The sequence below is a fragment of the Molossus molossus genome, unplaced genomic scaffold (assembly GCF_014108415.1).
Source record: "Molossus molossus isolate mMolMol1 unplaced genomic scaffold, mMolMol1.p scaffold_m16_p_5, whole genome shotgun sequence".
Taxonomy (NCBI): domain Eukaryota; kingdom Metazoa; phylum Chordata; class Mammalia; order Chiroptera; family Molossidae; genus Molossus; species Molossus molossus.
In genome coordinates this window covers 56,828,595-56,849,995 of record NW_023425388.1, presented here as the reverse complement: position 1 = coordinate 56,849,995, position 21,401 = coordinate 56,828,595, and the positions used below count along the sequence as shown (strand labels likewise).

General features: G+C 37.2%; 1 protein-coding gene across 1 annotated transcript in view; it reads left to right on the top strand.

Annotated features, from left to right (window-relative positions):
- The window catches only part of ATP13A4 (ATPase 13A4), a 135,438-nt gene that overhangs the window by 53,907 nt on the left and 60,130 nt on the right, over positions 1-21,401 (top strand). The window contains exons 3-8 of the mRNA XM_036242856.1: positions 798-944; positions 4,752-4,822; positions 4,915-4,995; positions 6,416-6,485; positions 7,950-8,084; positions 13,392-13,461. Of these exons, the coding sequence (XP_036098749.1) occupies positions 798-944; positions 4,752-4,822; positions 4,915-4,995; positions 6,416-6,485; positions 7,950-8,084; positions 13,392-13,461 (574 nt within the window). The remainder of the gene's footprint in view (positions 1-797; positions 945-4,751; positions 4,823-4,914; positions 4,996-6,415; positions 6,486-7,949; positions 8,085-13,391; positions 13,462-21,401) is intronic.

Here is a 21,401-nt window from a genome sequence, read left to right as displayed (position 1 = left end):
AACTCCATGCAAATTTGATTTGATTTGGTAATCTTTTAAAATACGAGGTAATAGACCATTTTGCTGTTTTTTTAAATTAATTTGTTAACTCTCAGATTTCTACTAGCCCCCCCCCCCGTTTTCTTTTTCTACTCTCTCCACTTCCTTTGTTTTGTTTTCCCCCTTCCTCCCATCTTTCTCTCTCTCTCCCCCCCGACCCCCACACACACACCCTGTGCTAAGCCTGGCTGGAACACAGACATGCACCAGACACAGCCTCACCTACAATCCAAGAAGAGTGATAAGACAAAAAGCACTGCCGTGGTGGTGCAGTGTGGTAAGAATCTCTGTACCCGATTCGTTTATGGGAAAGGTCACCTAGAGAAATTAGGGATGTTCCCAAACCTTGAGTTGGACCCTAAATGGATGGTTGGGACCTAGCCACATGGAAACTTATGGAGAGCAAAGGAGGATATGAATTCCAGACTAAGAAAGCAGCAGGAGCAAAGGCATGTAGGTGGGTTTTTCTTGAGGAGAATCGATGTGAGAGATTAGCTACAACTACTATATCTTCACTCTTACCTGAGAGGCTGCCTCTCGACCTTGAGCTCCATTGTGTGTGCCATCCTCAGTGAGTGACGACAACACTCTTTTCCTCAAGGCTCTGTGTCTACCAGCTTTCAACGGTATAGAACTGTCTAGAATATTGATGAGCGTCACAAATATATAGAATTATACTAAAACGATGTTTTTCAGGTTGAGTTTTAGCCTGATGACTTCTCTTAATTTCATTGGGGTTTTGGTGTCTCTTCCCTCAGGATGAATTCCAAACCTACTCTTGGAAAAAGGTAGTGTGGATCTACCTGTCTGCATTAAACAGCGCGTTTGCTCTCACTCCTGACCACCCTCTCATTACAGATGAGGAGTGTCTCATAAATAGAGCCATACAAAAGCCAGACCTAAAGGTAAGTACATTTAGGGTTACTGCTGATGCTAGAAAAATTTAATCCTTCCCCCCCACAAAAAAATGTAAGATTAATTTAGGTCCTCCACTGTGCTAATCTTCAACTGACAGTGTAGAACAATATGAATGGTTAGGTGCAACCTTCATGACAACCTTGAATCAATTACTAAGCTCTGCTTACCTCTAATATTAATTGATGAAATTTAATAAATTAAGAAATACGAAGATTAATATGGTGCCATGTGTATAGATGTTCAGTACATGTTAGCTCTTAGTAGCATCATGCTATGTAACAAAGTGTATTTTGCAGTAAAGGTAATCACTCAGGAATATCCCAGGGAGTTTGCTATGCCTGCAAGATGATCTTAGTTTGACTCTGTCATTTAAATGTATTTGAATTACTCCCACCTCTCCATATTAAATGAGCACTACTTGGATTATGATTAGTTACCATTCATATTAAAAACATTTTATAAGACAGACAGACCATTTTCTCTCACATTTATGTATGTGTAGATAGCTGTTTAAATTCGTTATATGAACTCAAGGTTAATTTTTTAAAATAACAATGGTCAGTTTTTGAGGTGTTTCTGTATTGTTATTACCCAATTATCCTAACAAACAAAAACTAGGGAGGCCAAGCACCTCCAAGGAACAGATTGCTTACGATGTTAGGTGGCCATTCACCTGGAGAAGTAAGCATCCCGAATCAGCCTTATGGACATGGCCTCAGCGTATTATTAACCTCCAGCATCTTTTTTTTTTCCTCACCCGAGGACATTTTTCCTTTTTTTTTTTTTCAGATAGAGTGGGAGGGAGAGAGAGAGAGAGAGAGAAAGAGAAACATCCACATGACAGGGACACACTGAGTAGTTGGTTGCCATCCACACGACACAACCAGGGCCGGGGACAAACTGTATCCGAGGTACATGCCCTTAGCGGGAACCAAACCCGGGTCTCTCTGGACCGCAGGCCGATGCTCTAACCGCTGAGCCAAACTGGCCAGGGCAACCTCCAGCATCTTTAATTGCACGAGGCAAACAAGTGGACAGAGGAATGAAGGAATGCTCAAATAAACAAATGAAATGTGAGGAAGGGGCAGAGGTCTTAAAGTGGAACATCTGACACTCACTCTTGACATCTTCATGTACCGGCATAAGGCATGGAGAGTTTGGCCGGTTACTGCCCCTCTGAGCCTTGAGTTTCATATTATCAAATAAGAGTAACAACTCCATCTTTGCCTGTTTCTCGGGGCAGTTTGAACCTAAAAGGAGAAGGTGGATATTAAGGTGATTTATGAACTATAATAAGCTATGTTCATAAAGGACAGAAACTTTCATTAAAATTGGAGGAGATGTCACAGGCTCAGTCATGACAACACTGATGGCAATAACAATATCAACAAAACTAAAATGATAACTAGTCAGGGCCATTTAGGGGGAGTTTGGAGATTGCAGCAAAGGACTTTGTCAAGTTTGCAAATGCAAGCTAAGAGGAGCCTCTCAGAACCATCTGGTAGGATTGCATGCACCACTGAAACCCAATGCTTAACCTGTTAAACAGGATACTCTCACAACAGACTTCAATGAGAAATGAAGAGCAGGAAGCCTGGTGAGGGAGAAGCTTCCTGGTTCTGAACAGAAGGATGAAATTCAACCTGCAGCAGAACCCTGATATTCTAATTACTATTTCTTGGTCTCAAGTTCCAGGAAATGGGCAAATAAACTCCACCCCTTGTAAACTTAATAGTTCCCTACTTACCAGCCTCTAGAGCCTCAGAAGGTGATGAGGGAAGCAGAGAAAACTCTGGGCAGAGGTATTTCCTGCTAGGGGAATCCCAAAGGGATGTAAAGGTCTATGACGATTATTCTTACTCTGTGAAGAAGGGCCTTAGAAATTGTCAGGATTTAATGGAATTTTCTTTTTTCTGGCCTGAGGTAAAACTTATTAGTAACCTCTTTATTCCTCATTATTGCTGCCTTCCTCTGCTGATGTTTTGTGTTTATTATGTTTTATAAATTTCTCCATCTCAATTAAAGGCCTCTTGACCGTCATTCTCTAACTTTGTTCTACCATCATTTGTCCTTTAAAATTTCCCAATAAGGATTTTGAACTTACAGACTTAATAAAGTACGGGACCCTTCCCCCCTTTATATCATTTGAATCCTGGAAGTTATGGGGTTTTCAGACCTTCTTCTGAGACTAGCCTATTAGGTCATTTGAGAAACTGGACTTTGGGGCCAGATGGGCTTGAGTTTGAATGCTCACCTTGCTTCTTAATAGGTACCATCTTGGGCAAGTTACTTAACAAAAATGAACTTTGGGGGGGAAATGAAGAGTCTAAATCTCTCATGAAGTGGAGTTTAAATCCCTTACCTCCAAGACATGGGGTGCCTCAAGTGAATCTGAACTATTTATTTATTGTACATGTGGTTGTACAAAACATTCTTTATTTAACAAAAACTGTATTGAGTACTTATTATGTACCAGCTATATGCCCTTCCCAGTTTTAGCATTTATCCAATGGTTATACTGACTATAATATATGTAGGTACAGAACATCTTCAGAAGAGTTGCAGTGGAACTCAGGAATAATCTAGCCAGTTGCCTTGATTTATCCACAAAGAAACTGAGGTGCAGAGAAAGTTAGTTGAATTTCTCAAGGACACAATTATTACAGTGGTATAAAAGAAAGTCTTGAACCCTGTTTCTCAACTTCGGCTGCATATTAGAATTATTTGAGGAAATTTAAAATATCTATGCCCAGGCTGTACCCCAGGCAAATGAAATCAGAATCTCTTGGGGATGGGACCCAGCGTCAGTACTTTTTAAAGCTTCCCAGTTGATTCTCGTGGGCAAAATGAGGTTAAATCATTGCTCCACAGCAATTTGACAGTCTCACTATTTTTCTTTGTGGTTAATTAGGTCACCAGTTAATGTAAATTCAGATTCATATGAAAAGATGCTTAAAGAAATCAGAAACGAAATGGCATAACTGTCATAAGCACAGACCTTTTCTTTCCTTCCCATGACCACTACCCTCAGATCCTCTCTTCCTGGACCACGTTTCTTGCAATAACCTTCTCACTCCTTCCAGTACCTTCTGCCAGCCTTATCTTTTCTCGTGCCCCCATTTTAGGTTACTCTGCGCATTCATTGCCTCTAAGACAAAGTCCTAAATACCTCGTTCTAGCATTTAAGGCAGTAAGATCTGATCTTTATTTATCTTTCCACCCTCATTCTCCATTCCTCAAATAGACTCGCTCACTTGCCCCCCACCCCCACTAACATGTGCATAATTTCTTTGAAATGCTCTCTTGCCTTCTCATCTGAGCAAAATTCTTCCAGGCTTTCAAGGCTGCAGCTCAGATGCCATGTTCTCCATGATGCCTCTATCATCTGCCCTCTCCATATTTCTATAGTATTTCAATACTATATTTTTAACTTTACTGTATTTTTATTTCTTTGACTCATATATATTTGATAGCATAGTTTTCTTCTTCCTTTTTTTTTTTTTGGTAACTTATTTTCTTTCCTTGTTAGGTTATAAGGTAGTGAAATGCAGAGACTAAGTTTTATTCATATACTTATCCATGTAGTAGGCCCAAGATCGAATGATGACTTCTAATGAAATTAGAATGCCATTTGTGTAGTAGGGAAAGATAGTGTGTTAGAAAAAGATAAAATCTTAAATAAGTATAGTAGGGCTATATTTTTGCTTCTTCCTCAAATGCTTCTTTAGCCATTACACTTCTATATATTTGCTGATCTTTAAACTAGAGATTTTCTTAGTACTTTTCTTTTGTAGGTGAGGTGCATAAAAGTGCAGAAAATAAGATATGTTTGGAACAACTCAGAGGGACAATTTCAAAAAATTGGGTAAGTTGTTTCAGCATTTGCATCCAAAAAAGAAAAATATTATCTCAAAAATATTATTGCTTAATATTTCTTTCTCATTATTATTATTTTAGCTCTTTGGAAGACTGGCTCAGTTCTGCCAAGATCCATCTAAAATTTGGATCAGGTCTAACAAGAGAAGAACAAGAGATTAGGTACCACACATACCATTATTTATACCCATTCAAAAGGACTCTTACCAGTTAGCTAAGTGGACAGTCCAGTTAATAGTCATCCTAACAGGTCAATATCAGCAAACATTGTAATGCTCTCCTTAGTAGTATTAAAGTAAATGCTTTCACACATGTTATCTCACTTTATCAGGGCAGCTTTGTGAAGCAGATAGAAAATCTGAGGTTCAGAGAGGTTTAATGGCCTGCATAAGATCACACAGATGGGAAATGATCGAGTAAGAACGAAGTCTCACACATCTGACTGTTGGCTTGGTGCTTTCTCTATTCTACACAAGACCTCTCAAAGTTATTATAATAATAGGGTTGAGCCAGTTTTGACTGCCTCAGGAAATATATATTATACTACAATAACATAGTTAAATAATAATTGTGGAGCAGCAGGAGAATATCATGTAAGACCGGTAGCTCCACAGTTCCAAATCTGTTTCTGGGCAGAGGGGCACGTTTTAGGAGAGGCACTGGATTGAAGATCAAAAGTCTAGCTAATTCACTATGTGGCTTTGCGCAAATAGTTCCTCCTCTCTGGGCTTTCATTTCCCAATGGTTAAAAGGGGAAAGAGAACTCTATAAAGGCATTGCTGGTGCTAAGTTCCTTTGATTCTCACACTCCTCTACACCCCATTTTCTGTACTTTGAATAGACCTAGAACTTTGCAGTATCAGCATCACCTGGAGCTTGTTAGAAATGCAGAATCTTAGACCATATCTCACACCAATTGAATCAGAATCTTCATGTTAACAAGATAACAAAATTATCCATACAAACATTAAAGTTTAGAAGGCACAGAGACAGTGGTCAGTGTTCTCAACAGCAAAAGAACTCATAAAGGGTCATTACTATGATAATCAAAGAAACACATCTCTGGGTTTTCAATTAAAGGGCTTTATAACTCTGTGTAGAACTATTTTTGAGAACATAACACCTTTCCACTCATTGAAATACAGTTTGCAAGCTTCCTAGAACTGATTGGGAGTAGGAAGCTTGGTACCGTATTCCTTATCAGTAGAACTACTCTCTCTGTTGACCCCTCCTTCCCACTTCTATGGAGCCAAGTTGAGGAGAATCAGAGTTGAGAGAATGCCAATCTTGAAACACTTGAATGAGACTATTGCTAATATTAAATACTCAAATTACCCTGAGGGAAATGTTTAAACATTTAGGAGTCTGGCTTAATAGATGCAATATGATCATGTTTATTTTCTTGGCACCTGGGAACCACTTCACCTCCCCAGTTATTTTGAGAAGGATGGGGTGTTATGTAACAAGAGAGGCTTATGTTGAGCATAAGTGAGAAAGTGAACATGAGCTAGATCTTTTTTGAATGGGCAAGAAATGAGTTTTATTTTTATTAGTAACTGAGTGATCTGTGATCTCTCCCTAGGAGGTTAATATGTGGGCCTAACACTATTGATGTTGAAATCACACCAATTTGGAAACTGCTCGTCAAGGAGGTAATATTGCCTTTTTTTTTTTTTTGGTGCTGGATAGGAAATAAAGAAGTTTGGTTCTAGTCAATTGATCAAGAATGCTACTTGTTAGTTGGTCATTGTAATTTGGGATATTTTAAGAGAATGACAAGCATATTTTCTTTATATCTCTTTCTACTCATTTTCTTGAAGTCTATCTTTTGCATACATTTCCAGATACAGTATAAAATACGATGCTCATGTGTCTACTTACCCCCTACTGACTGGATAAACATATTCTTTAATTCTTTGCTTCTTAGTCTTTTTCAATTTTATGACACTAAAATAATAATGAAAATTTGAAAACCTGTTCTTTTCTTATGGGAAACATATACAATTTCTTCAGCACCTAAAACTGTAGAAAGAAAAACACCTGTTCAATCTTAGTTCTACTGATCTCAAAGTGTGTGTGAGAGGAAAAGAGGGATTTGGCCATCATTACTGAGCTCAATTTTTCCCCTTTGGTTCTATCACTGGGCTTATTTTTTTATTTAATAGTGATTAGTTATGAAGCTATAACCATACAGCTATACTCTGGGTTTTCTGCACTTTGCCTGCACTCCTCCTTGCCTTAAAAAAAATGCTTAAAAACTTAACGTGTTTTCTAGTAAGCTTTCAGGCATGAAAAAAGGCAAAGAAAACCAGTAGGCAAAGTTCCTGCGTGGTTCTTCCTTCACCAGAGGCTAGGATTACCATTCCTGTTTTTGATAGATGGAAACTAAGGGCCCAAAAATGTTTTCAGCCGAAGTAGGACTACAATTGTTGGAGTTAGCCTCTACTTTCGCCCAGGCTTCCACACGCTCAGCTACACCTTACCATTTTCAGCTTGGCTCTTTACTTATGCAAAATACCATCTTTAACACATCCATTAATCTAAAAGTACTTTAATGGCTTTAAATATGGCAAATATTCTGTCATAAAGAACAATAGACTAGAAAGCATTTTAACTTCGTAAAGCTGAGCTAATACTTCATCCTTCCGAAGGCCAGTAAACTGGACATGGTAATATTTACTCCTTATACAATTGTTGTGATGGTCAAGATGAGTATTTGTGAGGCATTACTTTGTAAATTATAAGGATAGCAGTGATTAAAAGTAGGTGCTCTGGAGCCAGATCATCTGGGTTCAAGTCCTGACCAGTTATAGTCATAGCTCTGTGATCTTGGGCAAGCTTCACAAGATATAAGTTTCAGTTTCTTCATCTTTACAATGGAGCTAAGTAATGACATTTTGTTAATAAGGTAATTATGATAATTAAATGAGCAAATTCAGGTGAAGTTGCTTAGTGCAGTGTTTTCATATGACAATTTCTGAATAAATACAATAAGAATGTGAATATTGTGTGGGATGATTTGACATAGAAATGATCATGAAAACAAATGTCAATGAATAGCTAAGTGTGAAGCCTAAATAGTTCCCTTATCTTCCTGTTTTCGTGTGTGCCCACAGGTTTTAAATCCATTTTACATATTTCAACTCTTCAGTGTCTGTTTGTGGTTTAGTGAAGACTATAAGGAATATGCTTTGGCCATCATATTAATGTCCATCATTTCCATATCTTTGACAGTATATGATCTCAGAGAGGTAAGTTTTTCCACCAGTTTTGAGGTCTCAGAAAGAGAACAGTAGTAACTTCATTGAAATTTTGTGAGAAAGGACACTCAGGACATAGTCATTGCCCACTCCATTATCAATGAGACCACGTTTGTAACTTTTTCTTCTCTCACACCCTAATTCCTAAACTTTCAAGTTATTTTTGCCCTCTCTTTGACTTATTCAGACTGATTAGCCAGAAGACTATGCACAGAGTTATGAGTTGTGAATAAGTGAAAAAATATGTCTAGAAAATATTGATGGATGTTGAAGATGGGGGAAGAGGGGTAAAGGTTGGTCCTTACTTGTCAAAGCCTCAATCCATATTGTGGCTTTCTTTATGTCTACACCAGGGGATGTAGGTGCTGCTGGGAAAAAAAATCATATGGAACAGATCGGTTGATTACACCATAAGTCATAAATACCAACCTCATCTGGGCAAGCATTCTATGTGTCTCTAATTCCATTATTTTAATTTTATTATTATTATTTTTTAAAATTAATTAATTTATTTTTGTTACAGATGTTTCTCCTTTTCCCCTCACTGATTCCCCTCTCCCCCTCCCTCCCTGCCCTGTCCCCAGCTTTGTTGCCCATGTTCATTGTTCATGCATACTTGTATATAAGTTCTGTTTTTTATCTCTCCCTCCCCACCCCCTCTTCTGGGGATTATCAGTCTGTACCCCACTTCCATGACTCTGGGACTATCCCATTCCTCAGACTGTTATGTTCATTATATTCCACAAATAAGTGAGATCATATGATACTCGTCTTTCTCTGTTTGGCTTGTTTCACTTAAGATAACACTTTCCAGGTCCCTCCATGTCGTCTCAAAGGATAAGAGGTCTCTCTTACAGCTGCATAGTACTCCATTGTGTATATGTACCACTGCTTTTTTATCCATTCGTCTACCGATGGACATTTGGGCTGTTTCCAGATCTTAGCTATTGTAAATAGTGCTGCTACAAACATGGGGGTACATATATTCTTTCTGATTGGTGTTTCAAGCTTCTTAGGGCATATTCCTAGAAATGGGATTACTGGGTCAAATGGCAGTTCGATTTTTAAATTTTTGAGGTAACACCATATTGTTTTCCATAGTGGCTGCACCAGTCTGCATTCCCACCAGCAGTGTACTAGAGTCCCCTTTTCTCCACACCCTCGCCAACACTGGTTGTTTGATGATTTGTTGATGGTGGCCATTCTGATGGGTGTGAGGTGATACCTCATTGTTGTTTCAATTTGCATCTCTCTGATGTCTAATCCCATTCTTTGACATTACGGTTTCAAACCAAATCTCTCCTTAAGTTTCTGAAATTCCTAGCTGCCCATATTCCACTTTTTCTCTGATTCAACAGATGATCTAACCACTTGTTTTATACAGACAGAAGCCATAATACAGGGATTTACTTAACTTCCCACTTTCTAATTGCCAAATGACCCTTGTCTCCACCTCCAGCCTGCCTTGGTCTTTCATTTGCAGAGGAGAAAGTGCCCTCTGCCTGGCTTGAGATAGCATCCTCTCCAGCCTTCTCAGAGGGCTTATTCAGTCAGCAGATGACCCCTTTGTGCGCCCTCTCCACAAGAGCCTTCTCATCTGCACTCAAACATGCTCAAGCTTCTCCCAACTTAAAAAACTCAAACAAATAAAACAGCGTGTTCTCTGGACCATTCTTTTACCTTCAGCGATTACTCTATCTCTCTTGTCCCTTTCATAGGAAACATTCTTGAGTTCCTTATGCACACTGTCAATATTTACTCATCTCCCTCTCACTTTTTGCCTATACTGGCCTGGCTGCTCCTCTTGGGACTCTATGTAAGCAACTCTTGTTAAAGTCACCCCTATGATCTTAAGGCTGGTAGATAGTTTTAAATGTTTTAAAAATTTCTTTTTTTTTAACTAGTTATTTTTTTCTTAATAGAAGGAGTAATATATATGGACTTGGTTAAAAATTTCAAACAATAAAACAGTGTAAATGAAAAGCAAATATTCCTTCCACTTCAGTTCTCCCAGTGTCCAGGTTACCTTCCAAGAGGCACCTAGGGGACCAGATAGTATATATACTTTCAGCAATATTAAACACATATGCATTAGTTTGTTTTACACAAATGGAATGTATACATTTACACTATGTATACTATTCTGTACTTTAATTTTTTACTGAATAAATCTTGAATATATTTCTTTATCTGCAGAAATATGTATTTTCTACATGTACCATCATTTTTTTGTTTGTTTGTTTATCCTCACTGCAGGATATTTTAGAGAGAGTGGAAGGGAGGGAGGGGAGACAGAGAGAAACATCAATGTCAGAGAGACACATAGATTGGTTGCCTCCCACATATGCCTCGACTGGGGCTGGGGATCGAGCCCACGACCCTTTGGTCCATGGGCCACTGCTCTAACTACTAAGACACACCAGCCAGGGCTGTACCATAATTTTTAAACCGGTTTTATGTTGATGGATACTAAGTTGTTTCTAGTCTTTTGCTATTAAAATAATGCTGCAATAATGATTTTTGCACATATATTGTTTTACACATCCATCTATATGTGTGTTTATAAATATATATAAATAACAAGCATATAATTTATATCACATATAATTTCATATATATAACAGATATATATGTATGTTTAGCTATATCTATATTGATATGAAGATATAAAATGTATATACTCATTAGTTAGGTATATTATTTTATTTTATTTTTTTCATCACCATTTATCCCCTCTATGGCCCCTTCCACCTCCTCCACCCTCTCCCCCCTGCAATCACCACACTGTCGTCCATGTCCATGAGTTCTCTCTTTTTTGCTCAATATTTCTACTCCTCCCCCAAGAAGTCTCCCACAACACCACCTGCTATCTGCTTGCTCTCTATCTATGAGTCTGTAATTTCTTTGGTAGTTAAGTTTGTTCATTAAATTTTACATATGGGTGAAATCATAAGGGACTTGTCTTTCTCTGGCTGGCTTATTTTACTTAGCATAATGTTCTCCAGGTCCATCCATGCTGTTGCAAAGGGTAAAATTTCCTTCCTTTTTAAGACAGAGAAGAATTGCATTGTGTAAATGTATCACAGCTTTTTATCCACTCATATACTGATGGACTCTTGGGCTGTTTCCAAATCTTGGCTATTGTAAATATGTTGCAATGAACATAGGGGTACATATATTCTTTCAAATTTAATGTTTCAGATTTCTTCAGATAAATTCCCAGCAGTGGAATTGCTGGGTCATAAGGCAGCTCCATTTTTAATTTTTTGAGGTAACTCCACACTCCTTTCCACAGTGGCTGCACCAATCCGCATTCCCACCAACAGTGCACAAGGGTTCCCTTTTCTCCCCATCCTCACCAACACTTATTGTTTATTGATTTATTGTAATAGCCATTTGGACAGATGTGAGGTCACATCTCATTGTGGTATTAATTTGCATTTCTCTGATGATTAGTGACATTGGGCATCTTTTCATTTGTCTATTGGTCATCTGTATGTCCTCTTTGGAGAAATGTCTATTCAGGTCTTTTGCCCATTTTTAAATTGGATTGTTTATTTTTTTGGTGTTGAGTTTTATTATTTTAATAAAGGTTGTCCAAATTCCCCTTAAATAAGTAATAGCAATTTACACTCCTCCCAACAGTAGACAAGTGTTTTCCTTATCTTTGCCAATATAAGCAAAAATAGAATCCCATAAATTTAATAGCATGGTTTCCACTATGAGTAGAGAGCTTGCTCATGTTTTAAGCTATTTACATTTCTTTTACTATGAACTGTATTCATGTGCTCCATTAAGTTTTGCTGGGTTGTTGGTCTTTGCTTGCTGATTTTATGGGTCCCTTCCCTCAGTGGACACTTAGATGTCACTATCTCTCAGTTGCATTTGACACAGTCAATGGCTCTAGTGCTTCTTTACCAAGTACTCTTTCCCTTTGGCTTCACTGACAACACATTCTCCGTGCTGTCTAGCTGCTCTTTTCCATTCTCATTTATAGTTTATTATTTCCTCCACCTGGCCTTTTAAAAAATGAATGTTTCAAGATTAAAACATACAAAATGTATACAATACATACTCACAGTGTATACCATGTGTATTCCATCTTCCTCTCCTCCTCCACTGGTTCAATCACTTTTCTTCATTTCCTGTGCATTCTTCCAGAAACTGTTTTAGGCAATTCAAGCAAATAGAAGTATATTATTTTTGCTTTTTTTCTTTCTTATATAAAGGTAGCATACTTATATTACTTTCTTCCTAGCTTTATTATTATTAATATGTCTTGAGGGTCTTTTCATTTGAGTACATTGATTCTTCATTATTTTTATAGCTGCATATATCAATGACTTCTAAAGGCACGTAGTAATGACTTCTAAACTTATATATATATCTCAAGTCCAACTACCTCTTTGAGTTCCAGATTCAGATCCTTTACCTATTTCATTTAATGTCACTTCTTCAAGAAAGATTTCTACTGCATCCATTGTCTATAAGTGCTCTGAAATCACCCTCTTAATACTGATTGTAATGATACATTTATATACATCACGATTAATCCATTCTAGATTCTAGCAGTTGCACCTGGTGTTGAAGGATTCCTGGGGTGCTCGAATACATAGGCCTACAGTCCATACGTACAGTAATTTTAATTGTAATTGTAATACAGGGGTGTATAATTGACTCAGACAACTGAGCGTGCTGTATCATTTTCACGTTCTCGATCAACTTTTTAATGAATATATTTGAAAAAAAGTGCAATAGAGCGAAGCCGTGAAAGTCAAAGCGCGAAGTGGTGAGGGACGACTGTATTTGATTAAATGTATTTCTCCCATTAGGTTGTAAATTCCTTGATGATAAGAACAAAATTTTTGTTGTTGACTATTCATTTTATCCCCAACTGTTAGCATAATCCTGGACACATAAAGACTGTTCAGTAAATGTTGAGTGAATGTCTGAATAAATAAAAGAATGAGTTAATAGCAGAACACTCTGTCTTTGACCTTATATATTTTATTAATCATTCTTAGGACTTATTAATTAGATTTTTAAATGGTTTAAAACTAGGAGATTTAGAGAGTGCATTAAATGACAAAATCAGAATAAAAACACACACACACTGAATGATGGGGATATTTAACACCCCCCCCCCCCCAGAATTGGATAAAAGTATTTCACACAAAGTTGCTTAATAAAGGTGAAATCATAGTGCTCCGTCTTGAAAGAGGGATAGCACTTTACTGAATAATACCTGGGACCTATCTTCAAATAAATAAGCCTTTTTCTGTTTTCCCTCCTTTTCAGCAATCCGTAAAACTCCACCGTCTGGTTGCATCACATAATAGCATTACAGTCCCTGTATGTGGGAGAAAAGGTAAGTCCTATTATTTTAGATCTATGTGTTGTCCACATGGAATCAGAAAATAATTTAAATTTATATTTATAATGGTTCCTACTAATGCGTTCTTTTAATCTCTTCTTGTGCATTTACTTAAAGTGATGAGAAACTGGAGATCTTTTTACCTTAAAAATATCCAACTTTATTGAGGTAAAATTGACATAGAATAAAATGTACATATTTAAAGTATACAATTTGATAGTTTTGACATATACACACACCCATAAAATTATCACCAAGATAAAAATAATGACTTCATTACCTCCCACCATTGCTTGTTGCCTGTTTGTAATCTTCTCTCTCAACTTCTTTCTACCTCTTTAGGCAACCAGTTTTCACGTTTAGAATTTATAAGTATGGTATTGTACAATATGTATTTCTGTCTTTTATAATATATTTTGGGTTAATTTTATTGGGATTAAAATTATAAATATTTTAAAATTCATCCATTTTGTTAAGTATATCAATAGTTCATTTCTTTTTATTTCTGAATAGAATCCCATTGTATGGATTTGTTCATTCATTCACCTCTTGATGGAAATTTGGATTGTCTTCAGTTCTTGGCTATTACAAATAATGTTACAATGAACATTTGGGTTTAAGTCTTTGTATGAGCAGACATTTTTATTTCTCATGGAAAAATGCATAACTGTAGAGTAGCTATATCATGTGGTAGAAAGATGTTTAACTTTTAAGGAAAATGCCAAACTGTTTGCCAAAGTGGTTGTGCCATTTTATATGCCCACCAGCCATGAGTGAGAATTCCAGTTGCTCCACATTTCTGCCAACATTTGATATGTCAGTCTTTTTAATCTTAGCCATTTTAACAGGTATATGGTTATATCTCATTATTGCTTTACTTTGCATTTTCCTAATAACTAATGACACTGAACATCTTTTCAAGAGCTTATTTTATTACTTCTGTGGTAAAGTGTCTGTTCAAATCTCTTGCTTACTACATTATTTTCTTATTAAATTTTGAGAGTTTTTCTATATCTTGGATACTAGTCCTTCATCAGATAAGATTTACAAATAATTTTTCCCAGGCTACAACTTATTTTTTACATAAATAATGAAAAAAAATCATAAAATCATTTTTTTATAAAATCAGGGTCTTTCAAAGGGCAAATGCTTTTATTTTTGTTAAAGTCCATTTTATCAATTTTTTTCTGTTGTGCATCATGCTTTTTGTGTCATATCTAAGACATCTTTGTCTAATCCAAGGTCATCAAGATTTCCTATGTTGCCTTCTACAAGTTTTATAGTTTTACATTTAGATCTATGTTGTATTTTGAGTTTTTTTTAATCAAAGTTTATTTTATGTAATCAGATATTCAGATGTTCCAATACCATTTGTTGAAAAGACTAATCTTTCTCCACTGAATTGCCTTTGTAGCTTTGTCAAAAATCAGTTGCCTATATATGGGTGGGTCTATTTCTGGCCTCATTTTATTCTACCAATCTATTTGTCTGCCTTTACACCAATTCCAAACAATGTGGCTTATAATAAGACTTGAAATAGGATAATGTTAATCCTCCATCTTTGTTATTCTGTTTCAGAGTTGTTTTGGCAATGTTGGGCCCTTTGAATTTCCGTATGACTTTTAGAATCAACCTATCCATTTCCACCAAAAAAAACCCCACCAAAAACCATGCTGAGATTTTTTATTGGGATTGTGTTGAATCTATAAATCAATTTGTGGGAAATCAGCATATTAACAAATTTGGGTCTTGTGACGCATACCATGGTATCTCTCTCTATTTATTTAGGTTTTTCGTGATTTCTTTTAGTTTCAGTGTATGGGTCTTTCCATTCTTTTTCAGATTTATTCCTAACTATTTTATATTTTGATGCTGTTGCAAATGATATTTTAAAATGTAAATGTCCAATTGTTCATTTGCTAATAGTTTTCTTACGTACATGTGTTTATCACTAGTCTGCTGAACATGGAAGGGGGCTGTCCCTCTGGGCAGTTGTCTCCTCTCCAATATTCTGTCCTGTGAACTCAAGCCACCTTGATTTCTATTGACTTTCATGTCTGTACCGAACTCAGGTGTTCTCTGAACGTAATCTGGGCTCCCCTCCCTGTATAGTGGCCTGGAAACTCTCAAAAGGCAGTGAATTGAGCAATTTTGGACACCTTTGTTTCCCTTTTCATTTTTAGCTTATGTTCAGTGTCTAAAAATGATTGCTTTATATATTTTGTATGGTTTTTGGTTGTTTCAGGTGGAAGATGAATCTAGTTCTTTTTGTTACATCTTGGCTGGAAGTGAACCTTTACCTTTTAAAAATGTCCAGGGCTTCTTGTTTTAACTTTTATGATAAAATATTTTGAATATTTATGACAATGGAGAGACTATGATAATGAAACCCTATGTACCTACCACACAGATTCAGTGATTATCAACTCATTGAATCTCTTTTCACCTGTTCTACTTCCTCCTTCACCTTGAATTATTTTTTAACTATTCCAGTTGCCATGTCATTTCATTCAAAAACATTTTAGTATATACCTAAAAGTTAAAGACTCTTTTTCAAGTCCTTTTAACATCTAAAATAAACCCATTATAATTTAAAAAATTATCAACTATACAGGCAATGTTAAAAATTTATCAAGTGAGCCCTGGCTGGTTTGGCCCTGCAGTTAGCACATCGGTGAGCAGACCAAAGAATCTTGGGTTTGATTCTGGTCAAGGGCAGGTACCGTGATTGGAGTTTGGTCCCCAACCCTGGTCAGGGTCCTGTGGGAGGCAACCAATCAATATATTTCTCTCACATTGATGTTTCTCTCTCTCTGTGTCTCACCCCCTCCCTCCCTCTCTCTTTATCTGAAGATAAATGGAAAAATATCCTCTGGTGAGGATTAAAAAAAATTTATCAATTGAATTACAAGTGTGTATATGTGTGTGCATACATATATATATTTATGATATATATGCTATATAATACATTAATTTTCAAATCAGAAGCCAAATAAAGTCCATATACTGTAATTGGTTGATATGTTTCAAGTTTATTTATTTTTAAAATATGTTTTTATTGATTTTTTTAGAGAGAGAGGAAGTGAGAGAGAGATAGAAACATTAATGTGAGAGAGAAACATCGATCGGCTGCCTCCTGCACACCCCCTACTGGGGATGGAGCCGCAACCTGGGCATGTGCCCTTACTGGGAATCAAACTAGAACCTCTCAGTCCATGGGACGACGCTCAGACCACTGAGCCACATGGTCCAGGCTCAAATTTATTGTGATCCAAACTTTCACTCCTTTATATCTTTTTTTTCTTTGCAATTTTTTAAAATTAAATTTGTTGGGGTGACATTGGTTAATACAATTATATAAGTTTTAAGTGTACAATTCAATGATCATCACCTGTATTTTGCATTGTGTGCCTACCAGCCAAAGTCAAATTTTCTTTCTTTGCAAAATTTTTAAAAACTTATCTTTATTGTTGAATGTATGACAGATGTCCCTCCTTTTCCCCCTATAACCCCCTTCCTCCCCATTCCCGCCTCCTTCCTGCCTTCCACACACAATTGTCTGTGTCCATTGGTTATGCATATATGCATATAAATTCTTTGGTTTATCTCTTCCTGCCCCACTTCCCCCTTCCCTTTGAGGTTTGTCAGTCTAACAACCAATTTGTACTTCTTAATTCCTTCATCTTTTTCAACTATTCCCCCAACTCCCCTCCCATCTGGCAACTAACAAAAAATTTTCTGTATCTGTGATTCTGTTTCTGTTCTGCTTGTTCATTGTGTTTGTAGATTCAGTTGTTGATTGATATGTATTTACTGCCATTTTATTGTTCATATTTTTGTTCTTCTTCTCCTTCAAGAAGACCCTTCAACATTTCATATAATACTGGTTTAGTGGTGATGAACTCCTTTAGCTTTTTCTTTTCTGGGAAATTCTTGATGTGTCCATTGATTCTAAATGATAGCTTTGCTGGATAGAGTAATCTTGGTTGTAGGTCACTGCTTTTCATCATCTTGAGTATCTCTTGCCACTCCCTTTTGGCCTGCAAAATTTCTTTTGAGAAATCAGCTGACAGTTCTATGGGAGCTCCTTTGTAGGTAAATGCTTTTCTCTTGCTGTTTTCAAGATTTTCTGGCCAGCATGGGTCAGTGGTTGAGCATTTACTCATATACCAAGATTCCCGGTCAGGGCACATGCCCAGGTTGTGGGCCCAATCCCAGTGGGGTTATGCAGGAGGCAGCCAATCGATATTCTCTCTCATCGATGTTTTTATCTCTCTCTCCTTCTCCCTTCCTCTCTCTCTAAAAAGCAATAAAGAAAAAAAATAAAACACAAAAAAGATTCTCTTTGTCCTTAACTTTTTGCATGTTGATTATAATGTGTCTTGGTGTGGGACTCTTGGGGTTCATTTTGTTTGGGACTCTATGTACTTCCTGAACTTGCATGTCTGTTTCTTTCAACAAGTTAGGGAATTTTTCAGTCATTATTTTTTTAAATAGACCTTGCTCTCTCTCTCTCTTCTCCTTCTGGCACCCCCATGATGCGAATGTTGGTATTCTTGAAATTGTCCCAGAGGCTCCTTACACTATCCTCATTTTTTTGGATTCTTTTTTCTCTTTGCAGTTCTGATTGGGTGTTTTTTGCTTCCTTATATTCCAAATCTATGGTTTGCTTCTTGGCTTTACCTATTCTACTATTGAATCTGTGTAAATTATTCTTTATTTCAGTTAATGCCTCCTTTATTTCTGACTGTGCATCCTTCATTTCTGACTGGCCCCTTTTTCACTCTTGAGACCCTCACTAAGTTCATTGTGAATCCTCATTATCAGTGTTTTGAACTCTACATCTGTTAGATTGCTTATTTCCATTTTGTTTAGTTATTTTCCTGCAGTTTTGTTTTGTTCTTTCATTTGGGACATGTTTCTTTGTCTCCTAATTTTGGCTGCCTCCCTGTGTTTGTTTCTGTGTGTTAGGTAGAGTTCCTATGCCTCCTTGGCTTCCTCGGTAGCCTATTGTAGTAGGTGTCCTGTAGGATCCAGCTGTGCCCTCAAGGTGCACCCCATGTATGGACTGTATACCCTTCTGTTGTAATTGAGCCTTGATTGCTGTTGGCACATCAATGGGAGGGATTTACTCGGGCTGATCAACTGCAAGGACTGGCTGTCCCCACTGACAACTGACCTCTGACTACCTTGGAGGACCAGCTGTGCAGTGGCCCACCACACAGAGCAAGACTTACTTTAGCAGGACTCTGGTACCCACTGAATCCATTCCTTGAGTGTGTCACTTGTGGAGGTGGTTGGGTGGTGGTGCTTCACTGTGGTCTGAAGCTGGCTCTGGGGCAAGGTCAGCCTCTGCCTGTGTTCTACCCAGGGCCACCAGGAATAAACTACAAAGTGATCTGCAGATGGCTGCTTCTTGTGCTGGGCTTGGAGGTGTTCAGGAGAGGCCAAGCTGTGAACGAAGGTTGGCTGCTCCTAGTGCCAGGCCTGGGGCATTAGTGAGAGGTATGGGGCTAGCTGAGGCCAGATGCTGCTTTTTTGAGAGAATTTAGGAAAATCTGAAATGGGAGCCAAGACAGACCACTCCTCTGGTAAAGCCACTGGAAACAGCTCAGGTGGGTCTGAAAGTTGGGTGAGACTGGGCCGCAGGGAATTACCAGGGTGTAGCAAACAGTTTGCTAGAGTCCCAGATATGGTGCCTGTTTGCCTGCCCCATGGGGAAAGGGCTCACCAAAGGAACATCAGCCTCCGCCAGCATGTCTAGCTGGAAGAAAGCTGCCCTACAGCTCTTGCCCCAATGCCAAACAACTCAGTTCTTCCCCATATGGCTCTGGTGCTGTTCAAGCTGCCTCCCTGATGCTGGAGCTTGGTGCGTGCAGGGGCTCTTTAAGAGGAACTGCCTGGGACTCCAGAACCCTCAGCCTCCCTCAGCCTCAGTTCCCACTTGTTTTACAGCCAGAAGTTATGGGGATTCTCTTCCTGGCACTGGAACCCTGAACTAGGGGGCCTGGTGTTGGACGGGGACCCCTCACTCCTTAGGGAGGACCTTCCCGGCCGAGGTGTCCTCCTGATTTTTATCTGCCACATGTAGGTGTAGGACCAGCCCCTCCACCTCTGCCCCTTCTACCAGTCTCTATATGGCTTCTTCTTTAATTTTATAGTTGTAGGACTTACATTCAGCTTGATTTCAGGTGGTTTTGAATGATGATTATTTTATAGTTTAGTTCTAATTTTAATGTGGTTGTGGGAGGAGGCAATACTGTGTTTACCCACGCCGCCATCTTGACCGGAAGTCTCCTTGCAAATTTTTTGATGAAGTAAAGTGGTTTGTCATGTAGTTTCCACAGTTTAGATTATATTAATTGCATACTCATGGAGTTATTTAACATAATGTTATATTCTTTGTTTTTTTCTATAAATTGGTAGTCTGATATGAGGTTTGTGTTTTGGCAAGAATACTTCTTAGTTGGTATTGTGTACTTCTAATGAGAGTTACATAGTATCTGCTTGTCTTCTTTTTGTGATAATAAGAAGACATAAATGCTTATGATCTAGATTTCTTATTTCATTAGGAATTTCAAATTTCAACTTCTATCATGCCATTTTTATATATTAAATGGAATATTTCTGTAAATAATCCAGAAAACTATTTTGTTATCCAGAGATTCAGTTTAAAAAAGTATAAATATCTGGCTTTTCCTCTTTATCAGCTTCCAAAATAACAGGTTTTCAATTTTTTTGTTTAGTGTCATTGTGAATGTATAATGTTAAACATAGTTGATACATTTCCAACTATTGCCGTTTTTATTCTTATTCTTGCTCAAGTTGTTCAATCTTCAGCCATTCAGAGCCTCTTTAGGTTGGCTTCTGAGTTCTTTTGACAGGATTCTAGTAGTCTTTGAATATTTTAGTGATTTCTGCTATAACAAGGTATTCTAAACTCATCTTGAACAATTCTTGCTCCAAACTGAGACACACTCATTTTGCCAAGGAGCTCTTATGTATGGTACTTAGAGAACTCAGAGAATTAGGAGTGCTCGTTTCTATGGTGTGACTAATTGTTTCTGGCCTTTTCAGAAGGCCTACCTAGGAAATAATGTTTTAAAGGTAAAATACATTATGAGTTCATACTGACATTTCCAATTTAAGTATGGGTTTTTTACTTACCTCTGTCTCTGCTTTCTCCATACCTAAGTCCTGATTCTCAATGACAGCAACAAATTAGTCATTTGCTTTATCCTGTTATTATACACAATAATCTCGGAATAACAAACCAACACACCCAGCAACAATAGGATTCCTAAAAACAATTTAAGATTTTTTAAAGTTCTTTCTTTCCTCTGTTTGTGCTATACCATTAAGAATGTACAGTGAAATTATGCTTTTAAAAAAATCATATTTTAATAAATTAAAAGCATGGGAGGCTTGATTTACAGAAAAATCATATTGTAAAGTCACTCAAAATATTTCTTTTGTGTATGGTTATGCCAATAACATGATAGGTTCATCTCATTCATTTTGCTTTAGCCTTTTACTGTTAGTTTTCCAAATTTATTTTGGTATTAGTTTGTGTAGATATTATATAAATTATATCCATGGTTTGGAAGTTGAATTTTTAATACAGAAGACATTCAGCTGATTCTAATCTCTATCCCTTTTCTCTCTTCCTTATGTACTCATTCCCTTTATAGTTATCATTTTGTTTGTTTTTGGTATATTCTTACATTTAAAAAATACAAATTACATATAATATTTCTAGCTATATAGTATATTTACAGAAAAGGACATGTATTTATACTGCTGTTTTTTAGGTAACAGGAGTATAACATACTCACTTAACTTATATTTCCTGGTGTGTATGTTTTACATACTTAACTATGTTTCCCAGGGACCCGTTCATAGAAAGATATGTAGATATTCTTCATTCATTGTTT